This window comes from Propithecus coquereli, unplaced genomic scaffold (assembly GCF_000956105.1).
Source record: "Propithecus coquereli isolate 6110/MARCELLA unplaced genomic scaffold, Pcoq_1.0 Scaffold19, whole genome shotgun sequence".
Lineage (NCBI taxonomy): Eukaryota > Metazoa > Chordata > Mammalia > Primates > Indriidae > Propithecus > Propithecus coquereli.
The window spans coordinates 4,117,363-4,131,104 of record NW_012143856.1 but is presented as its reverse complement, the minus strand read 5'-3'; the positions used below and the strand labels follow the sequence as shown (position 1 = coordinate 4,131,104).

Sequence of the window (13,742 nt, the reverse complement as noted above, 5' to 3'; positions counted from 1 at the left end):
GGGAGAGAGATTGGACTCAACTCCGAACACAGCATGGGCAAGTAGGAATTTATAGCCAAGGAGCAGTGTGGGAGTCAGTGGATGGAAAATTACTAAGAAGAAACATCAGGGATAAGGGGAACTCTGGCTAAACCGAACTAACAGGATTCTTGCTGAATATAGGCCAGGATGATCAGACATCACCTGGGGGATGGTGGAGGACTGAGAGGAATCTGATCAGATACGGGAGGTGGTTCTTGCTAAACTGACATAGCAGAGCTCTTTGCTAAAACTGACTTTTACAAGAAAGTACACCCGGATGGCCTAGAAGAAGGTTTAGAAACCTGACTAAGGTTTTGGCCAAGCAAAGAATTTTTGTCACCCTCTCACTTACTCTCACTTTTGCCCCTACTCCTCCTCTCTTTGCTTTTCCCCCCTATTACAAATGAGCTTCCTATGCAGGCTTGCAGGAGTAGGGAGAGCATGACCAGGGACAGCTCCAAGCTTCAGTCATCTCAGCTGATGATCCCAGGGGAAAGAGAGGCTTTCTTGCTTTTATTATCTGTAAATAAGATTGTAGGAAAGGATTCTAACTGACCTGACTCAGGTTATGTGTCCATCAGTTACTGTGGTCAGCAATAAGTAGAGTGTGGCCAGACCTGATTACACATGCACCCATAAGGCCAGGGAGGTGGGGTACTCTGGGTAGCAGCCCCCAAAGAACTACTTGGAGTCAGGGGGGATTTGTTCCCCACAGGAAGGGAGCTGCTCTTACCAAATGAAGGTAAGGGAGGGATTCTGGCAGATAAAAAGAACAGGTATTCCCTACAGTGCCCCCTCCTAACTCTGCCACCAAAGAAAGATTAAGCACCTTTGTACAGATTCATATGTGTATGACAGAGATAAAAAAAATGAGATCAGAGAGAAATTTCCTGAGTCTGTCAGGAAGGACTAGGGGAGAGGGAATAATGGCCAAATGGAAGTACCACCAATCTTCCCTTCCCAGCTGGAAAGGCATGTGTCCACATGTGGCCAACTGTCATGCTGAGCTAGAGATAGGGAGAAAGAAACATAAGCAGATAGCTGGATCCAAAGAGTTGTTTTGTGTTTTTCACTTTTTATCATGGAAGTTTTTATATACACACAAAAGTAGAATAGTCCAATAAAGACAGATGTATTATTCACCCTGTTTCAACAATCATTAATATTTTGGCAACTTTATCCATGAACGTGGGGAATTCACTGAAATACTTAAATTCGTAAATTAACACATTTTTGCAATGCTATATATGGTCTTGGTTACTTATAAAAATGCATGCCTCCAAAGTAACGAAATTACAAAAGACCAATGCATGTGAAGCCCTTAGCAAAATGCCTGGTATAAAACGAGCTCTCAAAAGTGTCAACTATTTTTACTGTATTATTGGCAACCTATTGGAAGGTTTTGAACACTAACAAAGTCTACATATTGAAACCTACTTGGTGTACAAAGGAAAATAAACTACATATATATTTTGGTTTTGTTTTGTTTTGTTTTTGAGATGGGGGTCTCTCTAGGATGTCCAGGCTAGATTTGAACTCCTGAACTCAAGGGATCCCCTCCTGCCTCAGCCCCCCAAGTAGCTGGGACTACGCATGCGCTACTGTGCCTGGCTGGAAAATAATTTTTTAAGGCTAAGCTGTGATTCTTTACTCCTTACCAACAGACTATCTCATTTTTAAATGATTTATTTTTAAATGAGCTATTTATATTTTTTCTATTATAAGCCTATATAATTTTTAAAGTTTTCCCCTTTTATATGGAAATGTCAAAAAAATATTATGAGCAAATGCACTTCCCCTTATAAATAAGGAGAAAATATAGGTCAAATTTTCAAGCTCAGGAATGAGTCTGGACTAGATATCAGAATTCTAAACTCTAGGTTCCCTATTTTAATACCCTTGGCAAAATACTTCATCCTGTGAATTCTGGATGAAGGTTAAATAGCAGAGTTATACCTAAGTTCATCAATTCAACTAAGAGTTTCTTAACCCCAGTTATATTTTTCAGGAGATTTTAGTTCCCACTATAGAATGCTTTTCAAAAGGCAGAAAGTATAATATGCTAATTAAAGTGAGTTTTTCCCGTTCTCTATTTTTTTTTTTTCAACTTGTTCCATTGTATTTTCTCCTGCAGTGGGCAAGGGAGGGAGAATGAACTGTTTTAGAGGAAACAATAGCTTCAGAGAAGTACATAGCCCCTTTTCCTTCCTCCTAAGAGCTTCACAACTCAACTCAGTGTGTTTTGTTTCCAGAAAGACCTCCCACAGAGCCAGTATCTGCAACTTTCAGGAGGGTCAGAACTTGCTCATGGACAAGCGTTTAATTGAAGTACTTTTTTTAGGGTAGGAAATAATAGTGAAACTTTGAGACTACATTATATAATATTCTGGGTTCCCCCTCCAATACCACCATTAAAAATTTCGGCAGAATCCAATAATATAATTAAAAGAAAAATATATCTTCATAATCTATCCAGTTGTGGACCAGTCATCTAATAAAACAATCATTTTTATAGACATTGAACAAAAGTTAAGAAAGACAAGCATACTATATTATAGAAGAAAAAAATGAAGAAAGAAACTGGTGAAACAGAATGTAAATTCTAAAGCTTTGAAAGACGAAAAAAAAGGCAATTTTCACCACAAGGAAAAAGTCTTCTATTTCCCTACTATTTGGAATTCCAATGGGATGTGCACTCTGTCTGACATTAGTAAGTAATTAATAATTAGTAGTTAGTAAGTAATACCTGCTTTTTTTTAACCAGAAAACAAATGGTTAGATTTTTCCACACAAACAGTAAAAGGAAAAATTCCCCATAAATCATGTTAGTTTTTGTTTCATTTATTTGTTTAAACTAAATATATATTTAATAAGCTTGATTTGTCCAAAATAAATGTCATTTTATTTATTTATTTATTTTCAGACAGTCTCACGCTGTCGCCCTGGCTAGAGTGCAGTGGCATCATCATAGCCCACTGCAACCTCAAACTCCGGGCTCAAGCGATCCTCCTGCCTTAGCCTCCTGTGTAGCTGGGACTAGAGGTGAGCACCATGACGCCCAGCTAATTTTCCTATTTTTAGTAGGGATGGATCTCGCTCTTTCTCAAGCTGGTCTCCTGAGCTCAAGGGATCCTTCCTCCTGGGCCTCTCAGAGTGCTAGGATTACAAGGCCTGAGCCAACGGCCCGGCCCCCCGCCCCCCGCCAATGTCATTTTTAAACTTGACAAGCTTACATGTTTTTACAGCTCATTTAAGGCAACTTAATATTCATGGTGTAGGATCGTAGGATGCGTGGGGGGAAATTAGACTGAAAAGATAGGTTCTGGTCAAAATGAGAAGGCAACACTTTGATGGTCCACTCTTTTTTCATTCATCTATTTAATAAATATTTATAGGGTTCCCTATATGGGCAAAAAACTTGGCTAAATGCTATGGAGGGAGCAGAAATGATCCAAATTTCATGAGTATGGTTTGAATTACAGGGTCTCGGACTAGAGAAAAGAGACAGGTAAATAAATAATTACAATATGTGACAAGTGCTAAACCATATGCATACAGTGCCGCAGAACAGAAGAGGGCGCTAATTACTCAATTTCATTGCTAGTTACACAGAAATAAAGTATGAGCTATGTTTCAATAACCAAAACAACAGAAAACAGAATAATCCCAATGCCTCAATTTTTTTAAATCTCATTTCTGTGTTAATTACTCATTGTTCTCACTTTAGTTATAGAAACCTACTCATTAGGTTTCTTCAGATGAGTATGCTGGAAAATAAGATCTTCTGTGATTTTCAGTAATCCATAATACGATACTTTTGCATTGCAAGCCAGTATACACATTCAAACATATTTATAACAAAAATTAATGAAACAATATTTATTTTTGTTATGTGCAATACACTCTAATATATTCTATTCTGTTCCGTTCCTTCATCTTCTTCTCTTTTAATTGCTGGTGGCAACCCATTAAATTGATTTCACATCTCACTAACGAATCATAGCCTGTAGTTGCAAAACAATGTTCCAATGTACCCGTTAAAAATTAAAAAGAAGCAAAGCAGTAGTGCTCACAACAGAACCAAGTGAGGTTAGCAGGACCCCAAAGGCACACATCCTACCCAGTAAATTGGTAGATCTCAAACCATAAGAGAGTTAATCTCTGGAAGAAAAAAGGACTGTGATTGTTCTACCCTATAACCATCCCCAGGCTTCTTCAACCTACATCAACAGAAAGAGGCTTCTAAAATTGTCCAGCTCTCAAAGCGTGGAACTGCCCCAATTCCTCTATTGAAGAGGCTGGGAAGGTATGGGTAATATTCCAGAGGACAGAACTGGGGGACCCAGATTGACTGACCAAGGCACACATACTGCCGGGACCAGGACTTATCGTTATTCCCCTCCAGCAGGATACGACAAAGCTATGAATTACTAACATCCTATTTTCCCTCCACATTCTGTTAATATATTGGATTCATTGGCATTTGACCTTAGGCTACCAGATTATGAGGAACTACCTCTGGTCCTGACCAAAAGGAATTCATATCACCCAGGAGATCCCAAACAAGGGGATGGACTTTTTGGAACTACCCACTTGCTTCCTGGACAGTCCCACCTTCTTTCCTGAAGAACAATACTGAACTCTAGAGTCATCAGTATCTCAGTCCAATTCCACCTCATCATAGTTTGTAAAACTTTAAAATATCTAGCTAATTAATGGCACCTTCCTGTTTTCCATCATTCATACTATCTTTTAATCTTAATATTTATTTGATATTTTGATGTAATTTTAATGGGAGAAATACAAGTTAAATGAATGCGTTCGAATTGCCATTTTGAAAAAGAAGTACAGTTCCTTCATTTTTAAAGCTTTTTTTTACAATTTTATTTTAAAATTTCTGTTCTTAACCATTTTAATTTTTAATCTTGAGTTTTCATTTTCTTCATTCTTTTCATAAGTTTGCATCACTTTCTCCCTGTGATTTGCCTTCATTGAAACAGCTGCCTTGGTAGTGGCATTGGAGAAGCTCCAAACAAAAACAGCCAGGAAACCATCTCCTCGTCAGCAGCGGTGGCTGCTCCCTTAGAATATTCACCATTCGTTTCAATGGCAGCTAAACAATAATGATTCTCCTTGTGCCCTGAACTTCTGAAATGCTGCTGTTTCTTGGTTTCCTGAACCACGTTAAGTCTTTTTATGAAAAACCACTGTCAGTGGCATCCAGTATATATTAATAACCATTGGATCTGGAACAGACTGTGTCAACAATATGCCCCTTGATAGCACATGAACTTTGGTTACCCCAGGGAGGAACTCATATCTCAAAGACACAGCCCTTACTTTGTTGAGGAACCAAATGATGCTGTGTAAATTCAGAAGAGGATAAAATTCTTGGCACATCATCTGCCTGCCTCGGATGCAGTTAATTCTCTTAAAGCAGGTTTGCAAGTGTACTGGGTTGGTATGAGATATTGACCGGGATCTTTACTAAACTCAAGGAGTTACCAGATGGAGCAGGAATAACAGACAGCAGCACCGATTTTCCCTGAGCCCAGTTTTAAGAAGACGGCATTTCAGGCAGTAGACTCACCAGGCTTTCCCAGTAATGGGAAAAGTCAAGCTGATTTAGGTTTCACGAGCACCAGATATAAGAGGTCTGAGAGTAAGAAGTGGGAAAGTTAGAGTTTGTGGCGCAGTAACTATCCTTTCCCTCTCCCATTTACATGGGGGAGGAAAAGATTTGACATTAGCACTTCATTTCCCTTTCTACAAGACTAAGGGTGCCCTCTATCCCACTACACTGGAAAATAGTGATTGTTTCTTTTCCGAAATTTGCTAAACCACTGGACCTGCTAGCACTTCATTTTCCTCAGACAGGGAAAAAGAGGCATGATAAGAAGAATGAAGCTAGAGAGGGGAAGTATGTGGAGGAGAGTTGACATTCTCATTATTTAGCGTAAAACTACACAAACTGATACCATGGAAAGTGGCAAGACTTAAGCAGACTTGTTAATAAGACGGCTACTACCCTCCCAATGATGGAGTGATTAAGCCCAATCATCTTGCACGAGCAAACTCATGTGTCCTTGCCATCCCAGATAGTGAGGATCCAAGAGATAGGGACTATGGACTAGACTGTCTCCAGAGTTCAGCAGGTGAGAAGAGAAAGAGGTGAGACTCTCCCAAGCCAGGGGACTATCATAGGGAGCTCCTAATGAGCTCTCATGGGACAGTAACTGCAACCAAATGTGCTAGAGAAGAGCTGGCATTTGGACACTTGCCTCATGGATGAAGCCAACAGAAATGTCAAGACAACAGACAACAGAATGCAAGGAGACCTTGATTTGTTATCCCTCTCTGGGTGTTGCTAGAATACCCTTTTAGCAGCCAAATGATGTCAATGCTGGATCACATGCATGGGCAGTTTTCATTCTCTCCCAAGTTTTGTTCACCATTAATTATGATAAAGCTGATGTTTGGACCCTCATTGAGGAAGATTAAAAAAAAAAAAGCTAATGTTGCTGTCAACATTTCTTATATACAAAGTGTGATTGGAAAATGAAAAATAAACCCCAGAAAAGAAAATGTGAATCAAAAAGAAAATTGATTGAAAAGGGCCAAAAAATCCAATCCTTTAGAAATAAAGTGAGAACTAAGTTCGTTTGACAGAAATATATTTAAAAATGAGGCTGGTCACGGTGGCTCACGCCTATAATCCTAACACTCTGGGAGGCCAAGGCGGGTGGATCGTTTGAGCTCAGGAGTTCGAGACCAGCCTGAGCAAAAGCGAGACCCCATCTCTACTAAAAATAGAAAGAAATTAGCTGAACAACTGAAACTATATAGAAAAAATTAGCCGGGCATTGTGGTGCATGCCTGTAGTCCCAGCTACCCGGGAGGCTGAGGCAGGAGGATCACTTGAGCCCAGGAGTTTGAGGTTGCTGTGAGCTAGGTTGACACCACGGCATTGTAGCCCAGGCAACAGAGTGAGACTCTGTCTCAAAAAAAAAAAAAATGAAGGGGGTCTAGGTACCCAAGATACCAAAAGAAAAGGCAAAAAGTGTGCCTGTCAACTCTGTTGTTTTGAAGACAGGGGACTGTAGGAGAGAAAAAGTAATATCTTTTCCTTGCCCATCATAAGGTTCATGGCTGACACTCACCATTAAAGACAGATTAACAAGAGAAAAAGCATAACAAATTTATTTAATATAGGTTTTATATAGCATGAGAACTGTCAAAAATGAAGGCCCAAAGATCCAGAGAAAACTGGATTTTTATAGACAGTCATGCAGAAATATGATTGGTGGACAAAAGGTATATGATCTGATGGTAATAAACTGGGGGGAACTTAGTAAAGCCTGTTTGTTCAGATTCTTCTTGACCTCCAGATATAGGGCAGGACCCCCGTGGAATGAGGGTCTTTTGAGGGGAGACAGGAGAGAGAGTTCTTTTATGGCCTGCTTCAGAGAAGAAAGGCAAGAGAAGATCAGAGTGACCTTCCTGTTTCTGAGGGTTTCTCAATTTCCTTCAGCTTCAAATACTCAGTATGCCATATTTTGGGGTGTTGTGTTCTGAGCCCCAACAAGAGCAAGAAGTAGTAAACTCTCTATGTGAGAAAGGCAAAGAAGCTGGGTTTTAGTCAGGAATCCAGCCTAAAACGGACTTTTTACTGTTTCAGATAGCCTTGTTAGAACCATCTACAGTGACAAAGATCTAGCTTTTCTACAGTTACCTAGTTCACCTTGCTCTTGGGCCATCAAACAAGCTTGTCTATAACACTAACCGGAGACAAGCCGAAAAAGCAGATGTTGGCCCAGAAGAAAGTTGTTGGCCAATAGGATTTCTCCACCCAGAGACCACATGGCCACATTAAGCAGGTATTAATACTGCCACTACCTACTTATTGCCACTACCTACGTGGAGAACAAGAATACTCAGCAAATCGTGACTGTACATGACAGGAATCCTAATCTTTATTTTTTCTTGCTCACCTTGTCCATAAAATCAAGGTTCCCTACTACACAAGTGGAAGGTTAGACTGGGCCACAGGAAGACCTGCACCAGTCTCACTTTGTCACGGCTTGACTGAAAAGACATCTGGCTGAGCTGGTAGAGGCCATCAGAACTAATTAGAGTGATAGTTATTATAAGATCTGACATCACTGGGAGGCAAGGACCTAGGTCCAAATTCTGTGATTCACAATGCCAGGCTGGAAAAGAAAAAGGCTCAAGAGCTTGCTATAAAACTAGTTTAAATATACTCAGTTAATTTCTCTGTAAATAAAAATAAAACATCCCTTTAAAACAAAAAAAGCCATTGAGGCGTTAGAACCAGATGTAACGTCCCATCATCCAAAAAAAGGTTATGGTATAAAAGCACATTCACAAAAAATCTTTGGAATATTTGGGACTTCACTGAAAATGAATGTTGTTTAATTTCTAAAGGTTGCAGAATCCATTTTCCATGTTCTAAGGAGTCAGGAAGCAGCAGTAAACTTCTCAGTCTGTACTACTGATTCTAACAGGAGTCAACTATCTGAACCAGATGATAGGTCTGACTTTTCTCAGTATTACAAATCATGAAAAAAAAAAAAAAAAACTTCTGTAGACTTTGTGGACATTAGTAGGTTATTGCTGGCCTGGTGAAAAGAAGCTTATGCTGTCAGAATGCTTTTAGCTGCAAGTTTGTGTGTATGTCAACTTCTAGAACCAACTCAAATTGGCTTTAAACATAAAAAAATTTACTATCTTACATAACAAGAAATTGGGAAGCAGGGCAGTTCAAGTATTGCCTACCTTGGGGGCTCTACAATGTCTTAGGCATCCCGGTTCTTTCTCTCCTCTGTGCTGCCATCCCCAGCACATTGTTTCTTGTCCTCAGGATTATCCCCATCTAACAACAGGTAGAAATTTGCCATTCTTTATTACCAGGAAGGGACTAAGTGACCTCCTCTTGTAGCACTGCCCCAAATTCACAAGCAGTTAGAAAACAGCGGGGAGAAAACAGCCTCAGACATAAAGTATAAAGAATTCCTTTATTATAAATAATGAAAGATGATAAAACTGAAAAAATAAATGAATATTCTCTTTAAACAAAAATCAAATATGGCTGCCCAAAATAACCAAAGTAACACAATGGCCAATAGTTAAACTTTCTCTTCAAACATTAGCAATGCATATATAAATCCTTCAGTTTGGTAACTTTTTATAGAATGCTTCATTTTCCTAAAAGCATATTACATTAATTATAATTTATTTAAATTGTGATATTACACTTATCATAATCATCTCTTTAATATTTACATACCATTAAACTACAACTTTCATCATTTGGGGAAATTTCCATTTTGACTCAATGAAAGTGTCCATATATTTACATATTTTACTCTTCAGAGCAGATCACCTCTAGATCTCTTGGATATTTCACTCTTTTCTACGAAAGTGTATGCGACTTATAAGTTCTCTGAATTTCAGTATTAAGGAGTAGTTATTCATGTTGTCTTTCCATATTTCATAAGTCCTTCTAAGTTTGTCATAATAACTTTCTTTTTTCAAGTTGAGATCTGATCCAGTTGTTTTTAAATAACTGTCTTTTGTCCATATTTCTCTCCAGGAATCTTTGAGTTTTTCCAAATAGTTTTCTTTTTCAGATTCTTCCTTCCATATTCCTTCTCTTTTTTTTAAGGCTGTTAATTCAGCTTTAAGCAAGTTTCTATGAATTGTCCAATAGATTTTAGAATCATAATTAAGGCCTTTAACAAGAACAGTTTTGCCAAGGCCTCTTCTCAAAATTTCTTCATTGAGACTCGCGCTAAAATATCCTCCCTTGAATTAAAAAATAACACAAACCAATTATTTAAGAAAACTGTTATTATACCCACAACATCTTATTTGCCTTAAAATCAGTCATGCAGCACTATTGGTCCTCCAGAGAAAAGCCAAACATTTAAAACAAAAAGGTCCCCAAGAGCTTAAAAACAGCTTTTGCTAAATCCAAGAACTTTATTACTAGAAGAGACCCTTGCTCAAAGTCAATTGACTCTTTTATAACATAGAATTCTCCACAGACTCACTGTTCTCTTAACTCAAAGGAGCTTTGAAGCAATAAAGTATAAAAAGCATTTTTTTGGTTTGTTGGTTGTTTGTAGGGGGAGTGAGGCACACAAGATAGGCCCAAAGACAGGAGACCACAGTAAAAGAAACTAAGGGAAACTATATAAACTAAAAAAGTAGTCAAATACAAAATGAACTGAATCATCTCTCAACTATTAAATTAAGTTCAGAATTCCAGTGTTTAGGACAGCACTGTAATGTAAATACATTTTTAAAAGACTTCCACCAAAATAATTAACATAAAAATAGTCCTGGCCCTTGAATCTTCATCCTTCAGGAAATTTCACTCATCGAATACTTCACTTCCTAATGAAACCAGATAAAAGGGACTTTTTTCCCTCACTGATTCACAGTATAAAGGAGATTCTGCTTAACTATTTCCACAGTCCTTGTGGGATTTTAATCTAACAAAATTAATCTTAAAGTATTAATAATTTAATAGCTTCATTAGATAAGTAATTCACAGTTAAATTCTAAAAATGTGAAAACTCCAAGTTTAAACTAGGAGACATTTTCTATGACCATCTAGAGGAACAAAGTAATCTTTAAAACATTTTATTAAATAAAAAATTTAAAAATAAATTTTTTTCCTTCAAATTTAGTAATTTTGGTACATAATTATAAGGAGTTAGTCATAAAGGGTTTATCACATTTTTCTCAATCTTTGAAATTTTATAAGCTCATTCTTTTGAATCAAAATCAGAATTAAAAGTCAACCTCACATATTAATAAAATTCAAATAGGGGAAGTAAATGATCACAATATGCATATAGCATAATTTGGTCACCTAGGAAGCAATATAAGTTAAAGATATGTAAGATGAAATGTGGACTTGGGAACCAGGAAGAGTTAGGCTCAAACACAGGCTCTTCCAATTGGTTACCCTGGTCAAGACAATTATCTTCCCTAAGTGTCCCTCCCTCCTGTAAATGGGAATAAAAACAGTAACTCCTTAGGGTGGTTCTGAGGATAAGTGAAATAACATAAGCATAGCAGTTAGCTCAGTGTCTGGCACATGGCAAACACTCAGAATATTGTTACAGCAAGTGGTCCTGAGGACAAACCCCGCGGCACACAGAGAATCGGAGAATCAGTTTATTCGCCGGCGGGCTCAGAAGGGCCTTGTCACCAAATTCTGAGCCCCGTCTACCTGATTTTTCCCACTTTTATTAAGTTGTGGTCGTCTGGGGAGTAGGGTGTCAGGTGGTTAATGCCCGCCAGGTAATAGGTTAGTTGATGTGTCAGATAATAGATTTAGTATTATGCAGATGCGCCAGGTAGTAGATTTAGTGTTATGCTGATATGCCAGGTAATAGATTAGTCGATGGGCCAGGTAATAGTCTTCCCTGAGGAGTGGGGGTCTCAGGTGGCTGTTGTGCCAAGTAACAGATGGGGGTTTTCCTTATCAATATATCGTTATTATCGTCATATACATCTCCTTTTTTGGTAATTGTACTCTTTGACTTAAAAAAGAAGCTAATATTTTATTTTTGTAAGGGTTTTGGGATGCTTTATATAACTTTGTATTATTAACTTACTTTTAAACATAAGCACAGTGGCTCACACCTATAATCCTAACACTTTGAGACACTGAAGTAGGAGGATTGCTTATGCCCAGGAGTTGGAGGCTGCAGTGAGCTATGATTGATTGCACCGATTGCTTTTGAATAATTCTTATTTTGCAAGAACTGAATATGATCTGGATATGTAAAAATTAATGAATTTCATTAAGCTTTCTATTAATAATTCAAAATGCTTTTGTAACAGAGGGAATGGCCTGGAAAAAATGGCAAAAATATTTTCTGTCTCTTTAAAACATCTTCCATTCCTTTTTGAGAATTGAAGCCCACATTCCTGCCTCAGGCCAGTGGTTGGTAGGGGCAGGGTAAGTCTTTTGTTTATTTGTGCAACAGGAGATGGCCCAGCCCAGACCTGGTAAAGGGAGGTCCTAGGCCAAGGTCATGGGATTGTCTTCAGAGAGATGGGAGGATCAGAATCATCAACTATAGTTGAACAGTAATTGCCTGAAGCTGAGAACCCACCCTTTAAAAGCTCGTATTTCTGCAAATGTTCAGAAAATTTGGATTTTGAGACAAGGAGGTCTATCATTTTTCCCCCTTTGCCTGCAAAGTAATAAAATGTCTCTTTCCTTCCTCTTCAAACCACTTGTCCTCATTCTTCTGATCAGGCCTTGTTGCCAAGTGCTGAGTTTTTGGTAACACTTTTAAGAATTAAATTAGTTAAAATTCTAATCATTTTAATATGAGGTCTTCTCTTCAGGTTATTCTTGTTTGTTATACATAAGGAACTTTAAAAAATAAGAAACACTGCTCTTAATCCTGTCATAGTAACATTTTAACCATTTTATTTTTCTATATTCCCTTTTCAGTAATCACCCACATACATACATTTTTAATAGGGTTGGAAATCTGTCTAGATACAATTTTGTATTCTGATTTTTAAAAGATTAAGTCAGGCCGGGCGCGGTGGCTCACGCCTGTAATCCTAGCACTCTGGGAGGCCGAGGAGGGCGGATTGTTTGAGCTCAGGAGTTCGAGACCAGCCTGAGCAAGAGCGAGACCCCGTCTCTACTAAAAAAATTAGAAAGAAATTATCTGGACAACTAAAAATATATAGAAAAAATTAGCTGGGCATGGTGGCACCTGCCTGTAGTCCCAGCTACTTGGGAGGCTGAGGCAGTAGGATCGCTTGAGCTCAGGAGTTTGAGGTTGCTGTGAGCTAGGCTAATGCCACGGCACTCACTCTAGCCAGGGCAACAGAGCGAGACTCTGTCTCAAAAAAAAAAAATAAAAAATAAATAAATAAAATAAAAGATTAAGTCATAGTGTTAGGTAGATAGCGAGGGATTCCAGATCTCGTAGGGAGCGAGACTCTGTCTCAAATAAATAAATAAATAAAATAAAATAAAATAAAAGATTAAGTCATAGTGTTAGGTAGATAGCGAGGGATTCCAGATCTCATAGGGACAAAAGTGGGTGCTCTTGCTCCCATCTTGGTCCTGCCCAACCCTGATTCTCCATGCCTGGGGGGTGGAGGGAATACTCTATGAATCTGCCAATCAGAACTTGGCACACCAGCTGCAAAAGAATGCAGAGGACTTTCTAGCCCACAGGCCAAGCCACATGGGTACCATAAAGTCTGGAAAGTGACCTAGAACCCACATGTGCAGTAAGACTCAGGTCATGTGCCTCCCAACTCTCTAATCAAAGTGGTTCCATAGTGACCTCTGAACCACAAGGGAGGTCTCTATCTGGATATTATAAAATAGGACACAGACCACAGCCAAGTTCTCTCTCTTTGACTTTCCTTTTGCCTGCCCTGCTGTGACAATGGGTCTGGTTGTCTTCCATGGCATATGTACCATGCTCTGTAAACCTATATTGTGCTGTTGCCCTATAATCCTATCTTTCTCTCCTCAATAAACCTCATTTTTGTGCTTGCCTAACTTCGGCATGTCTGCTCATTCTTTGGCTATGAGCGTGCCAAGAACCAAAGGTTTCAGACTGAAACCTAACAATAAGGCTGGGCACCGTGGCTCACGCCTATGATCCCAGCACTTTGGGACACTGAAGTGGGAGGATTGCTTA

At 38.7% G+C, this 13,742-nt stretch overlaps 1 protein-coding gene across 1 annotated transcript in view; it reads right to left on the bottom strand.

Annotated features, from left to right (window-relative positions):
- Positions 1–9,444: 9,444 nt before the first annotated feature.
- LOC105809101 (chromosome unknown open reading frame, human C3orf33) overlaps positions 9,445–13,742 on the bottom strand; it is an 18,902-nt gene continuing 14,604 nt past the window's right edge. The window contains exons 4-5 of the mRNA XM_012642852.1: positions 12,258–12,355; positions 9,445–9,846 (exon numbers count right to left, since the gene is read on the bottom strand). Coding sequence (XP_012498306.1) covers positions 9,445–9,846; positions 12,258–12,355 — 500 coding nt within the window. The remainder of the gene's footprint in view (positions 9,847–12,257; positions 12,356–13,742) is intronic.